General features: G+C 50.4%; 2 protein-coding genes and 1 long non-coding RNA gene across 7 annotated transcripts in view; 2 read left to right on the forward strand and 1 right to left on the reverse strand.

Moving 5' to 3' along the window:
* The window catches only part of MTOR (mechanistic target of rapamycin kinase), a 134,569-nt gene extending 131,802 nt beyond the window's left edge, over positions 1 to 2,767 (reverse strand). For both annotated transcript variants that reach the window (XM_045475601.1, XM_045475603.1), the window contains exons 1-2: positions 2,636 to 2,767; positions 493 to 668 (exon numbers count right to left, since the gene is read on the reverse strand). In XM_045475601.1, the coding sequence (XP_045331557.1) occupies positions 493 to 654 (162 nt within the window). In that variant the 5' untranslated portion in view covers positions 655 to 668; positions 2,636 to 2,767. The remainder of the gene's footprint in view (positions 1 to 492; positions 669 to 2,635) is intronic.
* A 3,671-nt stretch (positions 2,768 to 6,438) lies between these two features.
* Positions 6,439 to 23,206, forward strand: part of UBIAD1 (UbiA prenyltransferase domain containing 1) — a 106,032-nt gene continuing 89,264 nt past the window's right edge. Inside the window, exons 1-3 of one of the 4 annotated variants that reach the window (XM_045475606.1) lie at positions 6,584 to 7,313; positions 12,082 to 12,220; positions 14,453 to 16,893. In XM_045475606.1, coding sequence (XP_045331562.1) covers positions 6,788 to 7,313; positions 12,082 to 12,220; positions 14,453 to 14,987 — 1,200 coding nt within the window. In that variant the 5' untranslated portion in view covers positions 6,584 to 6,787 and the 3' untranslated portion in view covers positions 14,988 to 16,893. Of the gene's footprint in view, positions 7,314 to 12,081; positions 12,221 to 14,452; positions 16,894 to 23,206 lie in introns of those variants that run through there. The other 3 variants (XM_045475607.1, XM_045475608.1, XM_045475609.1) reach the window with 3 other exon arrangements.
* Positions 18,760 to 22,207, forward strand: LOC123597179. Its single transcript, XR_006712023.1, has 2 exons — positions 18,760 to 19,292; positions 20,195 to 22,207. It is a non-coding gene; the product is annotated as an uncharacterized LOC123597179 (long non-coding RNA).

Raw genomic sequence — 23,206 nt, forward strand, 5'->3', positions numbered from 1 at the left:
AGAAAGAAAAGAAGGAAAGAAAGAAGAAAGAAAGAAAGAAAGAAAGAAAGAAAGGAAAAGAAAGGAAAAGAAAAGAAAAGAAAGGAAAAGAAAAGAAAAGAAAGAAAAGAAGGAAAGAAAGAAGAAAGAAAGAAAGAAAGAAAGAAAGGAAAAGAAAAGACAAGAAAGGAAAAGAAAAGAAGGAAAGAAAGAAGAAAGAAAGAAAGAAAGAAAGAAAGAAAGAAAGAAAGAAAGAAAGGAAAAGAAAAGAAAAGAAAAGAAAAGGAAAGGAAAGGAAAGGAAAGAAAGAAAGACAAGGAAAGGAGGAAGGAAGCACAGCATAGGAAATGCCACAGAAATGTGTAGCCACTACAAAGGAACTGGTGCACCCTACAGACAGGAAAAATTGGGCGTCTTTGTTTTCCAAATCCTCACTCAGCCGTCAGAAGGAATCCAAACCAGTGCCGGTGCATTGAGGCCCAATACTCCACGACAAAGCCCAGAAGCCCTGACCTCTCGAAGCTCCATGGTGACATAGTGCTGGAGCTCCTTGGCAGCTTTGGCCCTGGTCTCCTCATTCCGGCTCTTCAGGCCGCTGGCAAACTGCTGCAGGACGCTCACGTTGCTGGACGTGGTGGTGGCTGTGGTGGCAGTGGCAGGTCCGGTTCCCAGCATCTTGACCTGAGGTTCTTTGGAGAGAAACTTCCCTCAATATTTTGCATAACAAACTATGGTGTCATGAATATAGTTATGGTGCCCGTTCCTCAACACGGATCTCCTCTCTGCCCGTTGTCGGCGGGGGTGGGGGGATGATCCTAAAAAGGTTGGGAGACCTCACTAAGGAATGTAGAGAAAGCCTTGATTCATTCCACAATGACTGGTGTTTAAAAGAGGTGGGGGAGGGGCACCTGGGTGGCTCTGTCGGTTAAGCGTCCGATTCGTGATTTCAGCTTTGGGTCTTGATCTCGCGGGTTCAAGCCCCATATCGGGCTCTGTGCTGACAGTGTGGAGCTTGCTTGGGATTCTCTCCCTGCCTCAGAATAAATAAATAGACTAAAAAAAAAAAAAAAAAAAAAAAGAGGCAGTGTAGCAGACAGGGCTAAACTGTGGGCTCTGAAGCCAGACTACCTGGGTTCGAATCCAGTCCAAAATTATGTATTAAATTACAGATTAAGTGAGTTAATAAATGTTAAAAAGTGCTTCAGTGCCAGGCACACAGTGAGTTCTTAATAACCGTTAGCTGTTATTACCATGACCAGCGCCAAAATCAAGAGTCAGATGCTTCTCCAACCGAGCCACCCGGTTGCCCCCATAAATGTAATTTTAAATCTCCTGGCAACCATATCAAAAAGACGCAAAAGGAAACAGATGAAATTAATACATTTCTTAAATCTAATAGATGCAAAATATCATTTCAACATGTTACCAACATAAAAATTACTGATATACTTTCCGTTCTCTTTTTGTACTGTGCATTTTCCACTCAGGGCAACCTCAACTTCAACTAGTCACATTTCAGATGCTCTAAGCCACCTGTGGCTGGTGGTTATGATATTGGACAGTGCAGTTCTCTTAAGTACCAGTACTTGGAATGTGAGCTAAAAGAGACTGATTCATTCCTGAGATCACTCATTCGCTCCTCAATTATATACTGTCCCTCCTCTAAGTTGAGCTTACAATCTAGAGGGAAATACAAATAATCAGGCAACCACCATAAAGTGGCCATAACAGGGCTCAGCCCAGACTGCTGCGGAAGGAACACATATAACCGGTCCGAGGTATGTCCACATTATATTAGAACACCAATTTTTCCAAAATTCTTATTTTTGAAATTATCTGTGAGATGCAGAGAAAAAAAAATTAGGGAATAATTCGTTTTGTAAGGCTTTTAAGTACTTCAATGCCAAGAAAAAGGCTGCAGAAGGAAATGTCATCCTTCAGGGGAGAGGAAACCCAAGGATCCCTGATGAGAAAACTAGGAAGGGGTGTGTGCCCGCCTCTGCGATGAGGGGGAGGGAGGCTGGCAAGGAATTCTCATTCTCAGGAAGAAACCAGAGTATCTTCACAGGGTCTAAGGCCCACAGGCCCATCTGCTCCAGGCAGAATTCAACTAAAATACTTGTAAGTCCAATATCCTAAGAGTCTTGGTGACGGCTGGCAGAAGTTAAAGTTGGGGTGGCTGAAACTGGAGATGGGGGTGGGGAGGGCAGAGAGGATGAAACCCCAGGATGGAACCCAGCTCAGTTCTGGGGACTGGGTCCTTGAGAGGTCCCCAGGGTGCAGTGCAAGGGGCACACACAGACGTTGCTCCTCTCTGAGGACAACCTGTAGGTGGCTCGGAAGATGGGGTGACTGCGAGGCATGGAGATCCAAAGGCGCCCGGCGGTACCGGAGCTGATGGGCCGCCCTTCGCCGCGCCAGGGACACACGGCAGGCTGAGGGGTCCGGGGGTCTCCTGGGGGTCCGGAAGGAGGTGGGTGCTGCCTCGCCGGGGGGGGGGGGGGTCAAGGGCTCAGACGGCGCCCAAGTCCGTAGGAACCTCACGGACCAGACGGGCGACTTCCCGGCACCCCCCCTCCCCCCCAACGGACCAGGCTGACCCTGGGTCTGGAGATTCCTCCACCTTAGAGGGGTCGGTGCCAGGCCCCAGACTCACCGCGCGGCTTCGGCCAAGGCCTCGGCTGCCGCCACCTGTGCGGGTACCGCCGCTTCAGGCCCCCGGCCCCACCACCCGCCTTCCCCGCTGTCCTCTAAGCCGGGCGGGAGGGAGGGCGGACTCCTAGCGCTGAGGACCAATCGCCAGGCGCAAGGAGAAGATGGACTGGAAGGCAGACCAATAGAAATGAAGGAGAAGTGAGGCCTGGGACCCGGCTTCTCTAGGGGGCGGGGACTGTTCAAATAGACAAACCACGCGGCCAGTGGCAGACGAAAGGAGGCTTAAAAGAGGACTGCGTCCACTTGGGAGAACCAATCGCTCGTGAGTTGATTTCTGCCACTTCCACGCGCACATCCGGTGCATCGCTACTATTATTCCCCGCTGCATCGACACTGTGGCCGTCCGGATCCTGGTGTGTGGGTACCGCTGTAACCAGGGTGTGAGCGACGTGGTGCCCCGTCTTTAAGAGAGCAAAGATGTAGAACTTTGGGACCAGCGCTAATTATGCACCCGTGATTTCTCTTCTTTGAAATGCAATGTGCGTTTAAAAGCGTTTTTAGTTAGAATTTCCAGTTTTCCAAAATTACCTAGCTCACAAGATCATTCCCATAACCAAGTTTTAACTGAATGACCTATTCCTAAATAAATACTTTTAAAGCAACATCACTTAAAAACATCCAGGGGCTCCTGGGTAGTTCAGGGGGTGGAGCCTGTGACTCTTGATCTAGGATCCTGAGTTCAAGCCCCACCTTGGATGTGGAGCTTTTAAAAATTAAAATAATTAATTAAAAACATCTTTTCAAACAATCAATGGCAAAAATGGCATTTGACGGCATTGGGCTCCTCGCTGACAGTGCGGAACCTGCTTGGGATTCTCTCTTTCTCTGCCCCCTCCTTGCTTGTGTAGGTGCGCTCTCTCTCTCTCTCTCTCAAAATAAACATTTTTAAAAATACAAGCTGTAAAACAATAGAAGTATAATATAACCCCTTATAAAGCATTTATATATTTCTTATGTGTCTATTCAGGGCGGGGGTGGGGGAGGGATATGCAACTAAGATGCAATGAAATACGGAGAGGGCATATTTTTTCCTTTATCCATTACCATCAATTACTTGTGTAATAAAAAGAAATGTCTAAAATACCATATGACCTCACTCACTTGTGGAATTTAAGAAGCAAAACAGATAAACATATGGAAAGAAGGAGAGAGAGGGAAACAAATCATAAGAGACTCTTTAGGATAGAGAACAAACAGGGTTGATGGAGGAAGGTGGATGGGGGATGGGCTAAATGGGTGATGGGTAGTAAGGAGGGCACTTGCAATGAGCCTTGGGTGTTGTATGCTAAGTGATAAATCACTAAATTCTACTCCTGAAAACAATATTATATGATATGTTAACTAACTAGAATTTAGATAAAAATTTGAAAGGAAAGAAAGAAGTGTCCATTGTAGATACTTAAGTTTCCAGAAGTTCTGAAATGCTAAATTAAAGAGGTTTGGCAATATTTTGTGGCTAACAAAACACATTGGCAGATTCTCTTTTTATACGTACTCTTATTTTCCCTTTTTGTTACTATCTGTACTGTTCTGCACTTTTAACAATTTTAGTAGATCTTGGAGATACTTGGAGATAGAAAGCTCCCTTGTTCTTTTGTTATTATATAGGTACATAGTATTTCATCACATGGATGTATGGTAATTTATTTTTCCAGTCCTCTGTTGATGGACACTTGTATTCTTGCTATTACTAATGATGCAGCAAAGAATGCTTTTGTACATATATAATATTTCCCCTGGAAGCTATACCAAATAAATACCCAGAAATCAGATTACAGGGTCAGAGGGTAAATGCATGTATAATTGACAGACATTGCCATATTGTTCTTACAAGGGAGGTACTAATTTTCATTTCCACCCGCAATATATGAGATTTTTGCCACCCTAAGTTGTGATAAGGCCCTGTTTTCTAATTAACAATCACATGGTTTTATAACAACAGTAAGCAATACATATGTAGGTCTCTTTTCAGTTTACGAAGAGCTTTCTTATCATGTTAAAATGGTAAGTAATATTTATTGAGCGCTTACAAAGTATCAGGCATTTTGGTAGACACTATAAAGTAGTGGTTAAAAGCAGCTTGGAGTCTAACTGAATCTGAAACTTTGCTCCAACATTTACTAGCTATACGACTAGGTACTTAATCTCTTTATACATATTTATTTATCATAAAACCAAAGAGATTATAATGCACTTACCTCCGTAAGTAGTGTGGTGGGGTTAAATGCTAACATATGTAAAGTACCTAAAACCCTCTATGATGCATGTGAGCAGTCAATAAATTCTATCACTGTTATTCTTGAATATTGAGGCATTCAACATTCTTGAACTGGGAGGCATGTTGTATATTGTTCAGACTTTACACGTGAGTAAACTGAGATAGAGAGGGATTAGGTTATAGAATTGGTAAACGATGGCGCCAGTGTTTTGATATATCTGCTTCTTCCTCTTGTCCAACTTGGCACGAGAGGACACTTGGGTCTGGCCAGCATCACAGGTATGTGCTAGGTAGTAGAGATGTAAATATTTAACAACCAGCTAGCTGATAAGGTGGGGGTGGGGGGAGGGACATGTTAGTATGTTTGTATGTACAAGGGCTGGCTTTGGGGCTGTGTGAGGTTGTATTGCTCTTAATGAAACTCTTAATGCTTTTTGACCAAGGGGCTGCACATTTTTATTTTGCACTAGGCACCAAAATTATGGAGTCTGTCCCGCGTCCGTATATGCTACGTGCATATTGTAACTGTCACCAATATAAAGGATGTATCTAGCACGTAACTTCTAAGTAATAATAAAATACACAATGCTTTTCATTGCAAATTCCATATGGCCAATTGATTCTAACAGGATGCATCTTTTGGATATCATATAGCCTCCCAAGCTGGGAGAGATGAGTGGTAGCCCGTCATTATATCATATTTCCACAATGCGATAGACAACAGACAAAAGAAACAAATGGTAACATGGAGTGAGATAATTGGGAGGTAATGAGTTTTGTTAACTTTGTTTTAAATAAAATTTATCTAATTGTAAGTTTGTACAATTTAATTTTTAATAATGGCTGTGCTTAATGACCGGCTCAGAAAATTCCTGAAAATTTAACAGTTGGCTCCCTCCAGCCAGAATGAGCTACGGCTATGGCCCATAAGCTTCCAGAAGGCGGGCAATGAAGAGCCAAAGCTGGCCACCAGACAGAGTGGGGAGGAAGACGGTTATTTGCATGAATAAGTGAGTAACCTAGAGTATGGATAAAAAGGCAGGCAGGACAGTACATGGCAAATGGCAATTGTTCACAATAAAAAGCGGGAATTATTGCCGTGGTGATTATTACTAGAGCTAATAATTTCTTAGATATCATTTCCCATTTCAGAGCTTCGTTTCCCATTTAAAAAGTGGGAGGTAATTCTACCTGTTTCATTGCCCTCAATGCCCTCCCTGATTTTTGTCCATTTTGTTCACTGCTGCCTAGCATAGTAAGTGCTCAATAAATACTTGTTGAATGAAAAAAATGAGTGAGTCCTATTTTGGTGAATGGAAGCTCTAGGTAAGTCGTAAAGCGACACGCGGTCGAGGTCGTTCCTGTGATGCTGAGGCTGTTTCCTGCGAGTCTGGGGCTAGCTGAGGGCCTCGGACCCCCGGCGGGAGAGGGGCTTGGCCGCGGGGTCGCCGCTCCGCCCCGGCCCGCCAGGCCCCGCCCCGGCCCGCCAGGCCCCGCCCCCGGCCCCGCCAGCACCGGCCCGGCCCGCGCGGTCGGTCCCTGTTTCCGGGCGGGCCTTCGGAGGCTGGCGCACAAGATGGCGGCTCCAGTATCCTAAGGCGTGTGGCCGCAGTTCGGCCTTGGGCTCTAGCCGCGGACTGAGGTCCAGAGACAGGTTTCGCCCAGGTGACAGGAGGTCGGGGCGGTGCCGTCGGGCCTCGTGGGCTGCCTGGTCGGCTTGGTGCTGCCCCCGGGGCCCGCCGCCTCCCCAGCCTTGCCCCGGGGCGGAATCGAAGGAAGGTCAGGTTCGGTCGCCCCGCCCCTCTTCGCCGCTGAGCGGTAGCTGTGCCGTGGGTGGCTCACTATTAACTTTGACTTCAGCCACGTGCAGCTTCCATGGCGGCCTCTCACGTTCCGGGGGAGATTAACATACAGGCGGGAGAGACGGCCAAGGTCGGGGACAGGGACCTGCTGGGGGACGACTGTCCGGAGCAGGACAGGCTTCCCCAACGCTCCTGGAGGCAGAAATGCGCCTCCTACGTGCTGGCCCTGCGGCCGTGGAGCTTCAGTGCCTCGCTTACCCCGGTGGCCTTGGGCAGTGCCCTGGCCTACAGATCCCAGGGCGTCCTGGATCCCAGGCTGCTGGTGGGTTGTGCCGTGGCCGTCCTTGCCGTGCACGGGGCTGGCAATTTGGTCAACACTTACTATGACTTTTCCAAGGGCATTGACCACAAAAAGAGTGATGACAGGACCCTGGTGGACCGAATCTTGGAGCCCCAGGATGTTGTCCGGTTTGGAGTCTTCCTCTACACTCTGGGCTGTGTCTGTGCCGCTTGTCTCTACCACCTGTCCCCTCTGAAACTGGAGCACTTGGCTCTCATCTACTTTGGAGGCCTGTCTGGCTCCTTTCTCTACACGGGAGGTAAGAATTGGCCTGTTTTCCTGGCTGCATGTACGGAAAACTGCTGATGTGCATCGGAGTTTCAGGGCTGGAGAAGAGGTTCCAAAGGTTCTTCTCTGAGTTAGGCCATTTATGTGAAACCTGTAACCTGTAGGTCATGTGGACTTTTTGGAAACAGTAGTGACTTGAGAAGATCCCAGCTTGGCTTATGGATGGTAGGAATTGCAGAATCACGTGTATGTAAATTTTTCTATTTGGTTTTCTTTCCACGGTCGTGTCTTAGGATGCCACGGTTTCAAATTACAGAGGAATTAAATTTGAAGAACTCAGAATTATACAGCTAATTACTGGCAGCTGGTTTGCTGTGTGACTCCTTACAACAGGCTGATTAAGGTAGTGATGGGCAGGTGGTCAAGTCCTATGTATTGAGCACCTATTATGTGCCAAGCACTGTTCTGTGTGAACCCAGGAGTCGCAGATCCCTGCCCTTGTGGAAGTTATTTCATAGATCTTGGGGACACCTGGAAAATAAAAATAATAAATTATATTTAGGATGACCAACGTCCTGGTTTGCTCAGGACTTGAGGTGGTTCCCAAGATGCTGGACTTTTGGTGTTGAAATCGGGAAAGTTCCAGGTAAGCCCCGATGAGTTGGTACCCTGGTCATCGTATATGAAAATATTATTAGTGCTATGGGGAAAATATAAGTAGGGCAAGGAAGGAGGGCATAGCTGACTGTTTGAAGTAGTTTGATCAGGGTAGGCCTCATCAAAAAGGTAATGTGAGCACAGATAGAAGGAAGTTGGCTAAGCATGTATCTAGAGGAAGGATGTGTCAGATCTTGGAATAGCAGTTACCAAAGGCCTTAAGGCAGGAGTGTGCTTAAAAGTTTAAGGAACCGCAAGAGTCCAGTATTGAGTGAGGGAGTGAGTAAAAAGGTAAAACCAGAGAGAAGTATGTTTGGGGAGGCAGAGAAGCACAGAGATTATGGAGACCTTCATGTTTTTTTTTTTTTTTTTTCAATGTTTATTTATTTTTTTTGGGACAGAGAGAGACAGAGCATGAACGGGGTAGGGGCAGAGAGAGAGGGAGACACAGAATCGGAAAGGAGACCTTCATGTTTTAAAAGAATCAGTCTGGGTGCGGTATTGAGGACGGGTAAAGGTGAGTGGGCAAGGACGGAAGCAAAAAGGTGAGGCTGTTCGGCAATCCAGGCAAGAGAGGTTTGGTGACCTGGATCAGGGTGGTAGTGGAGAAGGGAGGACGTAGTCAGATTCTGAATATATTTGGATATATTTGGAAGGTGAACAGGGTTTGCTGATGGATGAGATACAAGGCAAGAGAGAGACAGGGGAATTCAACATAACTCAGAGGTTTGGGCCTGAGCACTTGAAATGATGGACTTGATGTCAAGGGAGCTAGAGAAGGATGAAGACAGGTTTTGGGGGGGGGGGAGAAAGCTGGGAGACTGGTTTGGGATTTCTTAATGTATTAGATCTCCAAGTGGAGATGTCAGATGGCTGGCTGGATATAAGCACCTGAGTTCCAAGGAGAAGCCTAAACTGCAGATGCAGATATTTGGGAGTCTCTGGCACAGAGATAAAGTTGTGTGACTGGATGAGATCACCAGAGGAAAGAGTGGTGATAGAGACCCATGGAGACCAGGACTGCGACCTGGGGCACTCTGATGTGAAGAGGGGGAGAGAAGAAGGAAGGGGTGGGGGAGAGTGTGACAGCAGCCAGCTGTGAACAGCTCTGTGAAGGAAATCAGTAGGGTGCTGTGGTAGAATGTGCATGGGGCGGTGGTGAAGAGGCCCTTGAAGGATAAGGAGCAAGCTACAGGGCAGAGTAACTGGGTCTCATTTGGGAGCGAGTCCTTCAGGGCTGGAGGAGTAGCGCATGCTAATGCCCTGGGGTTGGGGAGAGCTCAGCGTGCTTTAGGATCCATGAAAGGCCAGTGTGATTGAGAGGGAGAGCGAGGTACTGTTGGGGAGGCCACTCAGGGCTGGATCATTCTGGTCTCACAGGGCCTCTGGCTCCCCTGCTAGTTAGTTGTTCCTTACTCCCAGCCTCCAGCTTCAGTCCTTGGACCCTTTCCTCTAACTCCATCCACTCTCCGGCTGCTTTTAGCCAGTCTCATGGCTTCATATGCCATCTGTTAACCTGGTGACTCTCAGAGGTGTTCCTCTGTTCCAGATTTCTCCACTCAACCCCAGACTCGCCTAACTTCTCCCTCAGTAGCTTCTCCCCAAGATCTCACAGGCATCTCAAGCCCGTTGTGTCTGAAACCAAAGCCCTGATCGCCCCTAAGAATCCTGTCCTACGCCCCACCTCTCTCCATCTCATTCCGTGGCAGCTTCCTCCTTCCAGTTCTTCAGGCTAAAAGTCATGGGCATCATCCTTGGCCCTTCCTTCTCCCATCCAGTCCATCAGCAAATCCTGTTGACTCCACTTTCAAAATGCATTTGGGATCTGGCTGCGTCCCACCACCTCCGGCCACCACTGTCATCTCCTCAAAAATGGCAGCAGGTTCTTTATCGATATGCCTTTCAGGGTGCTCCCAAATCAGAGCTGGAGTAGTCCTGTGAAAACATAAGGCAGCTACATCAGTCCTCTGCTCAGAGTTTTCTAATGGCTCCCATCTTGTTCAGAGGAAAGGCCGGGGTCCTCACAGTGACCCCCAGGACAGTGCATTATCTGTTCGCCCTCTCCCCTCCCTCCAGCTCTCTGACCTGCCCCCTTCTTTCTTCCTGCTCATCATGCTCCAGCCACACTGTCCTCTTGGCTCTTTCTGGTACAGGCAGGACATGCTATGCCTTTGTAGATGCTTTTCCTTGGCTTGGAACCCCCTTACTCCTTCTGTCTGCTGGATTCACTTTCTGACCTCCTCCACCCATTTGCTCACATGTCTGCTGTTTTGTGAGGCTTTACTTTCTACCCTATTTAAAATTACAATACAAAGTTTTTGCAGCAGATAAAAATAAAATACAGTAAAGTAAAATAAAAGTGCCTGCACACACACACACACACACACACACACACACCCTGTGCTTTCCCCCAAAGTACCTTTCCTATTTTCTGTTTTCCTTCACAGCACATACTACTCCTTTTTACAAATTTTTATTTTTTTTTATTTTAGAGAGCATGAGCAGGGGAGGGGACGGGGGGGGGGGGGGAGAGAATCTTAAGCAGCCTCCACGCTCAGTGCAGAGCCCAGAGTAGGGCTCGATCCCACGACCCTGGGATCATGACCTGAGCTGAAATCAAGAGTCAGACGCTCAACCGACTGAGCCACCTAGACGCCCCACAGTTCATACTACTTCTAACATACCAGACTTTGTTAATTGTCTTCCCCTTAAAACTGTAAGCTCCCTGGGATTAGGGATTTGGATCTCTGTTCTTTCTGAACGCGTGGCGCCCAGAACACTGCCTGGCATATACTCAGTATTTAATATCCATTGAATGAACAAATGGGGAGACACTGAAAAGTATTGAGCATATTATGTAATGATATGATTTATGTTTTTTTTTTTTGAAACCATTGACATTTATTGATATAATTTGCTTACCGTGAAATGCACAGATCTCAAGTGTTACCATTTGATGAATTTCGACAAATGCAGGCAGTTGTATAACCCACTCCCTGTCATGATACAGAACATTTCCGTGACTCAAAAACTTACTTCTCAGTCAATTTCCACTCTCCCCAACCCTATCAAGAGGCCACCACTATTTGATTTCTTTCACATAGATTGTTTTGCCTGGTCTGGAACCTTATATAAGTGGAATCACTCAGTATGAATCCTTGTGCCTGGTGTCTTTGCTCAGCGTGGTGGTCTTGAGTAGTTCCTTTTTAAGTGCTGAGTAGTATCCATTGTGTGGACATACCACAATTTGTTTATCCTTTCTCCTGTTCAGAGACATTTGGATTGTGTCCCTACTTTGGCTTTTATGCCTGAGCATTCATGTTTAAGTGCCTGAGCACTCATGTTTAAGCCTTCCTGTGAATATTTGTTTTCATTGTTTTTGGATGAATGCCTAGGAATGGAATTGCTGGGGTCATAGGGTAGATGAATGTTGAACTTTATGGGAAGCTGCCAAAGCATTTTCTTTTCTTTTTTTTTTTTAAGTAGGCTTTATGCCCGCTGGGGAGCCCGACGTGGGGCTTGAACTCATGACCACCCACCCCCACCCCCGCCCCGAGATGAAGACCTGAGCCTCATGAGATCTAGAGTCGGGACGCTTAACCGACTGAGCCACCCAGGCGCCCTGCCAAAGCGTTTTCTAAAGTGGTTGTACTATGCTTACATTCCCACTGGCAATGTTTAAGAGTTCCATTTACTCCACGTCCTTGCCAACATTTTGATTTATGTTCTAACAAATTCTTTCTGGCCGCTGTGTGGAGAACTTGTCCAGTCTTTCACTGTGTTGGCTCATTTGGAAAATGGTGGTGGGAAGGTCCAAGGTGGGCCGCATTCTGAAGCAGGTGGAGCGCGTGAGCCCTGGGCCATACGTCTGCCCCGACTCTTAGGAAGCAGCTTTCTCCCCAAGGGCTCTATCGTTTTCTTGTGTCAGATAACCTCAAGAAGGCTCCCAGACCTTTCTCAGCTCTCGAGTGGGTTTGTGGTTGGTTTTTGTGTGGGACCTGTTCAAGGTGGGGGCCTATCCTTGCAGGCCCAGGTTTCATTCCACGTTGCTCACATCACTTTTGCCAGGTGATCTAAGGGGATGTTCTTGGGTAATCTAGCCAGCTGTCAAGGCTGTAGAGCTGTTGTGTTTTCTTCCGTAGCTACAGCCCTGACATCCACCTGGAGAGCTGGGCATGTAAGCAAAAGAAGAGTGGGCAGCTGGTGGAGAAGCATGCCGGGTCCCTGCTGGGAGCCTTCCTGCCTGGCATCTTCCTTGGGCAGAGGTTGTTCCCTCAACGTGTGAGATTCTGCAGGAGACATTGATTGGCTAACTTAGTACAGGAACCAGTGCTCTGCTTGAGAGAACCTCCTCCTGGAGGGCATGTCCTCAGAGGACTTCCCACAACACTGCTTGGGGAGTGCGGAATTCGTTTGCTGCATGTTGGCGGGTACCGGGGGCCACGGCTATGACAACACTTCCCTGGGGACGCTTCAGTCTAAAGAACCAAGGGTGGTCATTTAGCACCAAAGCACCCCAACTAAATGGAGGCGTTAGCTAATACTGTGGTCGCAGTCATCTTGCGATATATGAACGTAGGAAGTCTACACGTCGTAGACCTTACACTTTCGCTGTGTTCTAGGCCAGTTTTCTTTCAAGAAAGCTGGAAGAGAAACAACTGCAAAGAAGCCCAGCTTGGACCAGTGTGAAGGTGATCTTGGGCTGAACCCATTCTTTGGCTGCCCTGGCCTTAGGTCATCTGCAGACCACCGTCCCTTATCGTTTTCGGCTGGTTAAAATGCAGTTGATGACCCAGTACTTTTCTTTGTCTCCTGATCCTGAGGCCACGCGTTGGAAGCTTGGTTAGATCGGGAGGTTTCCCAAGCTTCTGTGTGTGTGTGTGTGTGTGTGTACCACACCCCACCCACTCCATGCTGCCTCCCTCTGAGTGGGTCATTTTCCTTAACCTCAGCCCCAGCTCCAGGTGCTTGTTACTGTAGCTCTGTGTTCAGTTCAGCCTTTGTGCCCACGTGGGGGAGCGAGCTGTGAACAAGCCAGACACCAGGCCCTGCCCTCATGGAACTTCTGGTTTGAGGGGAGGATGCAGACTGAGTAATTAGAACCACGATGAACTTTATGAAGGGGGAAATCTGGGGTGCCCTGGGAGCATATTGCAGGGGGACCGGCTGTGGCCTAGCGGGTGAGGAGGGGCTGTCTTGAGGAATGGTCTTTAAGGTCTTGAAGGGCGAATAGGAGTCTGCCAGGTAAAGGCGGGGTGGCGTGCCTGAAGGCCTTGGGGAACCGACAGAAGTATGAGTGGAGGAGGAGGGGAGCTTAAGGTGAGGTGGGGAGGAAGGAGGCGGGGCCAGAGGTGTGCCGGTGAAGGATCCCGAGGACAGCTTGTGATAAGGGTTTTGAGGTGTATGTTGGAGGAAGGGCATGGTCAGATTATATATTTTTTAAAATGTTTATTTATTTATTTTGAGAGAGAGCAAACAAGGGAGGGGCAGAGAGAGGGGGAGAGAGAGAGAGAGAGAGAGGGAGAGAATCCCAAGCAGGCTCTGCCCTGATAGCTCAGAGTTTGACCTCACGAACTGTGAATTTATGATCTGAGCTGAAATCAAGGGTCAGATGCTTAACCAACTGAGCCACCCAGGTGCCTCAGGTCAGTATTTTGGAAGGACCCCTCTGGCTGCCCGTGAAGATTAGATCTGGGGGGGGGGGGGTGGGGTCATAAGCATGGCTGTCACCATGTTCCAGGCATAGGATGACCATGACTCCTCTTTGGAGATGGGAGTGAGGCCGGATGGAGTGTGGCATCGCTGGAGAAAACTGGGCAGGTTCTGACGAAGTGGTTTAGACAGGATTTGAAGCGGGTTGGCAGTCCAGGAGGAGTTCACGGGGTGGGGGGAGGATTTAGTTTGAACTTCGTGGGGGAAGAGGAGCTGGGGGGAGTTAGTTTGGACTTCATGGGAACCAGAGAAGGGAAGCAGCATGGGAGCCTCGTCTTAGCCGTTTTACTCGTTATGTGGACGAAGGTTTCTTTATGTGGAGTTTGGGCACCATCAGATTTCACTGAGATTCGTTGCAGGTTTTCTAAACTAGAGGCTGTGGAAGAAGGAGGGAGAAAAGTAAGAGACTGGGATGGGCCTTCTGTGAGGTACTGACCGACCGAAGCGATGTCTCGCACGGGCCGGCGAAGGGAGAGAGAAACCAAAGTGGCCCGTGAGACCATTTAGATCCTCCATGGGCTCCCCCGTTGAATCGCGTGTGGTGGGAGCCCACTGCTGTTTGTTGTAGGACTTTGCTGGGGGACAGTAGGAAGGAGAGCTCAGGGACGACCCAAAGCCCAACTGGGTGCTAAGAGAGGAGTGTTCCCTGCCCCTCTGTGTCACTGGAGACAACCTCAGGTGTGCTCCGGAGGGCAGGGAGCTCGCCGACTGCCTGTGGTCTCTGTCTGAGACCTCCCTGCTCCCGGCCATCCGTTTCCAGCCCTGGATCTCACACCTCCTCTCTGGGTCTTCTGGCCGTAGGAATCGGATTCAAGTACGTGGCCCTGGGAGACCTCGTCATCCTCATCACTTTCGGCCCGCTGGCCGTGATGTTCGCCTACGCCGTCCAGGTGGGGTCCCTGGCGGTCTTCCCCCTGGTCTACGCCATCCCCCTCGCCCTCAGCACCGAGGCCATTCTCCACTGCAACAACACCAGGGACATGGAATCCGACAGGGAGGCCGGCATCGTGACGCTCGCCATCCTCATCGGCCCCACCTTCTCCTACATGCTGTACAACACGCTGCTCTTCCTGCCCTACCTGATCTTCAGCATCCTGGCCACACGCTGCAGCATCAGCCTGGCCCTGCCCCTGCTCACCATTCCCATGGCCTTCTCCCTGGAGAGACAGTTCCGGAGCCAGGCTTTCAACAAACTGCCCCAGAGGACTGCCAAACTCAACCTCCTGCTGGGGCTCTTCTACGTCTTTGGCATCGTCCTGGCCCCAGCGGGCAGTCTGCCCAAACTCTGAGGGTCCCGGGAGCCCTCCCCACCCCCGTCCGTGCCCCCTCATCTTAGAGTGTGTTTGTCGAAGGCAGAGAATCACAGGAGGGAGGCTGATTTGGCAGTGAGGGGCCTAAGGATGGCTTCTGAACTCCCACCTTTTTTCTAATTATTATGCTTTTAAAGATAAGGTTTGTTTTTGTATTACTCCGTTTGACGGTGACTCTTGGAACCACTCAGATCAGAAGGTGAACTGGAAGCATGGCCCTTGTTTTATTTATAATTTCCACTAGGGGGCGCTGTTGGGTCACTTTAAAGTAGATTCAAGGCCCTAAGATTTTGTGAAGGAGCCACCAGGTTGGCCTCCGGTCCTGAAGAGCCCTTGTAACTGGGCTCCTCCTTGCTCCATTGACACGCAGCCAGCTTCCTCCCGGTATGCTGGTCTTGCAGGATGCGCTGGCGATCGGTGCTGGGCCCCGGGACACAGGAGCATCCGTCCCTTACCCTGAGCCCTTGCGTCCTAAAATACACTGCTTGAGAGAGAGTCCCTCGTTAGCAGTCCAGCGTGGCTCCCAGCTTTGTGCCTGGGTTGTGTGTCAGGCGAGTTTGTCCTTCGTCCCCCCTTTCACTTATTGCCACAGCTGAGTGTCCTGCAGCAAGATAGTCAAGCTGAGGGCTGGGAAAGGAAAAAAAAAAAAACACCCTGGAGGCAGCTGAGAAAATCACTCTGCTTTTGGATAGAATTTGGTGGGGCAGCTGTTTTCCCTGTATAGAATCTACTGGAATGACTCCAGCCCTTTCAGTAGCTATTAGGAGCCCTGAAATTGTAGAGGCACCGTCCTTGCGGACTCCTTAAAGCCCACAAGGCCGCCTCTTCCCCCACCTATTGCCTTTCCTGATGCTCCCCTGTGCCCGCCCCCCATTTCTGTCCGGTTCCCATTTGTGAGCCTCCTGTCCGTGCAGCCTGACTGTTTGGGTAGCAGCTTAGCAGCTGAGTTGAGGACAGTTGTCACTTTCCACACAGCCCCAGGGAAATCAGCTCTTCCCTGAACGAATAAGCCGACAGACACAGTCCTGACCCTGTTCAGCCGGAAGAAAGGCCCTGCCAGAGAAGGAACTGTGTCTTCGTCTTTGAAGACAGATGAGCAGCATTGAGCCCGCTGCTCCCAAAGGCTTCAGTGGCCTTGTGCAGAGATCATTTGTGCCCAGAATGGGGGAACTCCCATGCTGCTTTTCACTTCATTGCCTGCAAAGTGTAATTTCTGGGCTACAGTTGCCCAGTTGCATTTGGTCCAAGACTGAAATAGATTGAGACTGTCATCATCATGCTTTTCCGTTGTGATTACAGCAGCCTTTCAGATAGGTGATTCAGGGGCCCGGCCTGCCAAAAATGACAAGAATTAGTTCTTCACCCTTAAAGGCAGGCTGAGTATGAGTTGGTTCCTTAAGATTGGTCAGTCTACTTGGGAAAAAACATACTTGGAAATTGCAAACGTTCCTCCAAAGTTAAAGGTGGTTTGACTGCAGAGCTCCGGGATCCTCGAATGGTGGTTAGAGCCCAGTGACATGAGAAGGAAGGACGGCCCTCCTCTCCTGCCATTCTTCCCAGCACCACTCTCGTTTTGACGCCAGGCTTGTGGCATTTTGGTGCTCATAGGGGTCCTGCCTTCAAAGATAGGCTCTTGTGGCATCTCTTCAGAGCAGGCCATTCTCACACAGGGCTCACTCCGGTGGCCACAGGACCAGAGCTCCCTGTATCCCCAGACCAGACCCACCTTTGCAAGCACACGTGTCGGGAGGTGACATCCGGCCTCTGCACTGCATCATGGTACAGATTTTAACACGTATTTTTTTATGTAAATGTTTCTAAAAGGCCGGATTTGGTGCCAGGTTTTATATACAGGTCACCATAATTTGTATTACACCCCCTGATTCAATGAAGGTTTTCTTTAGACTTGTCAATAAAAACAATGTCTTATCAGTTGTCTCTGCTTTTCTCCTACTTCCTGTCTTGCTGTGAACTGATTCATGAATCTCAGGAGGACAGCGCAGGAACACCGGGCCATTCGGCGGGGGTGCGGGTGCGGCGCCTGGCCTCCGCCGACAAATCTGGATAGGGGTTTGGCCAGATTTGAGGGGCCTTTAGGAAAGACGGGAGGGACCGCTTAGAACCAGCCGGGCCAGGTCATCCTCACTTCCTCTGTCCTGTCCTGCATTCGTTTTCTGTTTCCTTGGTAGGGTCGCTGCGCTGATGGGTGGAGAACATGTAGTTGATAGAGTACATTTGGGTTTTAGCTGGCATTTGACAATGCGTCGCTAGGAACAGAGCAGAGATATGCAGACCGGATACCAGTCTAGTCAGAGGAATTTGTGGGAGACGGAACACACTGCGGGGAGAGAGCTGGCTGATGAGGGCGTCCTGTCAAGGGGCAAGGAGGCCTTTGGTAGCCCATGTGCGCCTGCCCTCTGCCCTCCACCCTCCAGCCGGCCGGATCCAACACCTGTCAATGACTGGAATTAGCCTAAATCGCAGGCTTTTTTAAACCTTGGAGGAAGAGCTTAGAAAATGGCTGACCATTAGGATCCTCATAAATCGAAAGGCTGCTTTGATGGGTCAAAGGAGAAAATTCGCATGAATAAGTCTACTTGGGTCCCCAAATCAACTCGTGTGACACCAGAAGAGGGAGATCCGTGGCGCGGCAGCAGATGTGGTGGGTGTGAATTTTATCAACGACCCTGGGATACGATATCCCGTGCCTTTATTTCTGTGAGTCCGATTTATTCTGCTTCCCAGAGGGGTGGCTGGAAATTCAACCTCAGTCACCTGTTGGGCCCACTCCCATCCCTCTGGGATCACCCAGGACTCCTGGGTCTCGGGTGGGGGGAGCAGGAGGCCAGGGGTGTTGGCTGGGCGGGAAGCACCTGTTCGCTCCACAATCTAATAAGTCCACCTCCCCTGTTCAAAGCACTTCCTGCGTCTCCAGCCGTTGCAGGACCTTTGCACACAATCCCAACCCGGGGACTCCATGCTGGCTTCTTCTGGAGTGGGGCAATGAAATACATCACATGTTATTAATTTTTCCGTTGGTCCTGTGTTCAAACCAACACACCAAAATCTGAGCCTGTTACCTGGCCCGAAGGTCAGTTTGAGTCAGTAATGAGTTCTGACTTCCGTCAAGGTTAATGTGATCCGAGGCAAATTAATAGGCGGTTAGTGTCCAGAACAAGGAAAAGCACAGGCCCTGCCATCCCTGTGTTGTTGGATTCTATATAGGGGGCTGGGTCCGTTTCTGAGCTCTTTTCCTTTCTTGTTTGTTTATTTTTATTCTTGATAGTCAATCTGGGGATGGGTCAAAAACATGCCATGGATAGAATACACTTGGATCTCAGCAAGGCATTTGGCAATACGGTATGAAATGAGAAATGGATGAAAATGCAGTCAGAGGAACTTTATTTCTGTGTGCACGTGTGTGTGTGTGTGCATGTGCGTGTGTGTTTTCACGCTGGTAACAGCTGCAGCAGAGACTTTATGTCCCCGGTATGGGAACTGCATTTTGAAGATAATGATTAACAGACTGGATCTTGTCCCGAAAGCAATAGGCACACTGGCCAGGACACTTAGAACAATGTCAGCATGTCAAGGAGACTAACCAGAGGAATGTGTGTGTGTGTGTGTGTGTGTGTGTGTGTGTGTGTGAGATTTCAAAGGTCAAACCTAGGACCAATGGATAGAAGTGAACATGGCCCCAAGTTTAAGCTCTTAGGTAAGGAAGAACTTTCCAGCCATTAGATAAATTGGCAGGTGGGATATTCAAAACATCACAGTAGTAGTGAGCTCCCTGTGACGAGAGGCATTCAAGTGAAGGATGGCTTGTCAGAAACATTGAAGCAAAGCCTTGGATGTCAGAGGGGTGGACAAGAAGACCTTAAGGGTCTCCCAATCCTGTGGTAGAGTGGTTCTGTTTTTCTGGGATTTTCTCTCAAACCTGCTCCCAGGGGTTGGAAGGACAGAGGACAAGAAATATGTCACCACTTCCTCTCTGTGCTGTCAGATTGTTGTCTGTGTGCCTATTTTAGCAGGCACAGCTGTGATTAATGTTCCTCTTTTTAGAGACTATACACACACGCACACATACGTGCGCGCGCACACACGCACACAAAGAGTTGATTTTGCCCTTGAAGTGGAGTGGATGACAGCTCTGTTCCTCCGAGCCTCGCAGACCACTCTGCTGCTAATGGACTGTCAGCCTCTTTCATTCCGGGCTCGACTGTGTGCCGGCTGGCGTAAAAGCGGCGCCTCTGGCAAGAACCTGGCACTTGGGTCGCGGCCAGTTGACATTTGTGATTTGCCCTTCTTCAAATCAGTACAGCCCTCCCACCGTGAGTAACTGAGCCAGGATGCCAAAGGGTGGTATCAACCAGGTCAGGTCCCCTGCCTGCAGAGGTGACAAGGGCTGAGCCCGGGCTCTTCCGGAGCGCCTGCAGGTGGTTCCTCAGTGGGGGAAAGGCTAGAATTGCAAGGCACGGACCGCTTCAGTGCCCCCGACCCACTGGACACCCGGAGAGCTCTGGGAGGGTGTTGGTCACACGATGTCAATGACGTTTGGGGCAGAAAGGGAAGTTGGTCTGGGGGCGCGCTGTGATGCTAATACATCCAGAGAGGCAGCCCTCTGTGCTGTGTGACTCAAGGGACACCCCAAGTCCACACCCCCACCCTCCTGCCATATCCTTGTCTCTCTGTCCCCCAGCCAGCCTCCGCATTATTCCCATTAGGGTCATGGTGGGTTTAACAGGGAAGCCCGGGGGCTGGCCCTGGTGCCTTTGGGGGCATGTCAACATGACTGCTGTCCGTCTCCCCCAGTAGGTGGCAGGACTGGTGCAGAAGGACCTGTTTTACTTACTGTCTAAGGTAGCACTTCAGATCCAGCTCGCCTTCTTGGCGCCCGGAAGCCTCGAGATGAATGTTTGCTGAGTGACTGAGTGAATGACAATAATAAAGCTATCACTTTATTAGGTGATAGCTAATGAGCTTTCTTAGGTGTGTGTTAGGCATTGTTCTGAAAGCGAAAATACATTCTTTTAATGCTCAGGACAACCCCATGAATGGAGTATTAAGGTCTCTTTTTCAGAAGAGGGGAAACTGGGCCTCAGGGACTTGATTACATTCTCCCAGGGTCATCCAAGTAGTAAGTGAAGGAAGCACAATTCAAACCTTGGACTCTTTCAGGGCAAGGTCTGCCCCTCATGCCTGTCATGTGTGTCTTGTGTGGCCTTGTACGCAGCACTTTGTACACGGGGCTCAGCCAGTTGGTCTACTCTTGGCAGTGCTGGTGTCGAGGGAGCAGACAAGGCTGAAGGTGGGGGTGCCAGAGAAGGGTGCTTGGGAGGCATCAAAGAGGGACCAGCCGTCATAATTTCCCTGGCCTCGCCACTGCTCGTCGGTGCTGGAACCACTCCCAAGGGTGAGTGATGGGGCCGGCTGCAGGCCCACAGAGGTGGCCTGGGGCCCCGGCAGGGGGTTCCCATCATGGAGGGACCGCCACCTCCTGGCTGCGGGTGCCCCAGGGAGGGAGGCACACAGAGAGCCTGAGGCAGAAGAGACGAACTGTTGAAGGTTGAGGAGGCACCACGGGCTGGGCACTGGCCTCTAAACTTCAAGGTGAGCGCCTCCCTGCGTCCCCCACCCCTGCCCGGGCCCTCAGCCCTGCACCCTCCAACGCCTCCAGGGGGCCGACTCTACAGGGACGGTAATTAAGCAGCTTGTCAAACCTGCTCTGGTCAGTCTCATCCCCCACAGTGACACGGGAAGGTCCGTTCAGGTTACATTTCTACTCCTTCGCCCACCAGCCTACGTTCATTTTCTCTGTTCCTTGCAGTCCCCACCCAGCCACTGACTCAGAGTGCCCACGTCAGGAACGTGGGTCACTCTGCTTCCCGAGAGTGTGGCTGGCTGCCAAGCGGAGGGAGGGGTGGGGGAGACCGAAGGAGCCCCTCCTTACCTTCAGAGTGAGCAGCCCCCGGAGCTGATGGTCATACAGTGCTGGGGACACAGAAGACGCAGTGGGAGGAGGCTGAGTGAGGCGTGTCACCTAAAGAATAAACACTGGCCACCACGGTGCCCTGAGGGTAGAGAAGGGGGTGCTAGATGGAGCTAATCATTGAGGCTTCCAGGAAGGCTTCCGGGAAGAGGTGGCCATGAGGGTGATTATTTCCTTGGAAGCTGAGGTGCTGGTGGACCCCGGCTGGAGAAAGTCCCTTGACCGCTGCCCACGCGTTTGGGTGAAGCTTCATCAGCCTCTCACTGAGGCAGGTGTGCTAAGGGCCATGACACCACCACCAAGGTCAAAGCCAGAAGGATGAAAAACCCTGACACCTCCTTGCTGAGAAACAAACAGGAGGGGACGGTGGGGCATTTAATCAGCCAGGGCTGCCAATACCCAATCAAGATGAATGGCCTTGAGAGATGCAGCCCAGGAACAGCCCTGTGTTAGGAGATGGGAGACCGCACTAGGGCCCCTGGAAGGCCGGATTCCAGAGAGATGCCAACGGGGTTGGAGGTCACCACTGTCACCAACTGTCACCAACCAGGGCTTTCCGGTTGACGCTTCTCTGGCCGAGGACCTTTACTGAGCCTGCTCTGGGCCGGCTGTGTCTCAGGACTGATGATAAATGGGGCGCCCCCCCCCCCCTGCTCTTTAAGGACTCAGGTGAGCGGGTGGATACAGCACACGGGGATAAGTTATTCTCATGCTGTCGCAGGTGCCATAATAGGGGCCCAAAGGGTGTGGGGGGGGAATGAGGGTGGCAGAGATTAATTGCTCCAGACCCGGAACACCAGTTCACTGTTGAGGTGAACCTTTTTCGCTCGGGCTTCTGACCGCTGGTCTTTTCTGGCGCCACCTGTAGGCGGCTGCGGGGCAAGCCAGTCACTCACAATTAATTGAGCACCTACAAACTGTGTTACACCCTGAGCTAGGCTCGGGGGGATAGACCCAGTCCTATCCTCAGGAATTGCACAATCCCAGAGGAAAGGCAGACAAACGGGCGCTCCTTGTATCACTCGTGGAGTCTGGCGGCACTGAGTTTACTCAAGTCCAGGCTGTATCGCTTGCCTACCAGGCGTGCTCAGCCACGCTATGTAACCCCTTTAAGGGGGTCCTTTCCCCCAAATGTACCGTGGAGAGAGGTAACATCTCTCCTTGAGCTCCCGTCAAAGTTCAACAAGGGAAGAACATCCGGGAAGTATCTGAAGTCTGTTTTACCAGGGTCGCCATCAAATTACAAACATTTGCTCATGTGTAAGTGTGTGCGAATGTGTGTGTGCACTTGTGTACGTGGGGGGGGGGGTACCTGCCCTCTGCCCCCTCACCAACAGGGTAGTTATTATTCTGGGTATTCAGGAAGAACCGAAAATTAATGGAACCTGATGCAGTGAGCGACACCTTGTAAAACAATCTCAATTACCAGATAACCAATCTCCGTGCAATTCCAGAGAGGATAAAAAGAGGCCACGGGGGGCTGTGAGCAAATGAGAGCCCAGAACTGCGGGCAGAGGCAGGGAGATGGAACCGTCCGTTATCTTGCCAGCTCAGAACAGAGGTTAGGCACAGGGGCGGGCTGCTGTGCTGAGAAGAGACATTCTTTCTCCAAGAAGGGGCGAGGCGGGGACGGTGAAGAGCAAAGATAACCGAGTGAGTCAAGTGGGGAAGCGGGCTGTGTAGTCTGTGACCCCCCGGGCCATCGGGTGGCTGCAGCTCAGCGCGCTTAGGCAGCGCTGGGACACCTGCTTCCCCAGGAGGGGCCGTCCCCCTGGAGAAGCCGGGCCCTGCCTTGGAACCGCCACTGGCTGCCTGGTGGACCGTTATATTATTCTCCAGCCCCTTCCCCGGGCTCTGTGGGGAGGGTGTCCTCGCATTCACGTCCTGGGGTGTGTCCCGAGATGGAGAAGTTGAAGGAGAAGTTGAACGGGGTAACAGCAGACCGTTCACCCCGCCTGACCGTGGTCAGAGTGAGAGTCTCCCTCCTCCGAGTCCAGGAAGCTGGGTGGCATTCACCAAGGCCCTTCTCCATGCACCTCTCAGCCCGCCCTCCCCCCACAGCCCTGAGAGGTGTGGCCTCGGCTGGCTTCACAGGCTGAACGGTTCCGTGACTTGTTCAAGGTCACAAGGCCACGGAATGGCAGACCTGCCTTGGCGCTTCTCTGACTCTGAATGTGGCTCTCGTTTGGTTAAAAATCTCATTTTCAAAACTTTCGTGTGAAGGGGGGGGACAACACATGATGTTTTTTTTTTTTT

Source organism: Leopardus geoffroyi, chromosome C1 (genome assembly GCF_018350155.1).
Source record: "Leopardus geoffroyi isolate Oge1 chromosome C1, O.geoffroyi_Oge1_pat1.0, whole genome shotgun sequence".
NCBI classification, from domain to species: Eukaryota; Metazoa; Chordata; class Mammalia; order Carnivora; family Felidae; genus Leopardus; species Leopardus geoffroyi.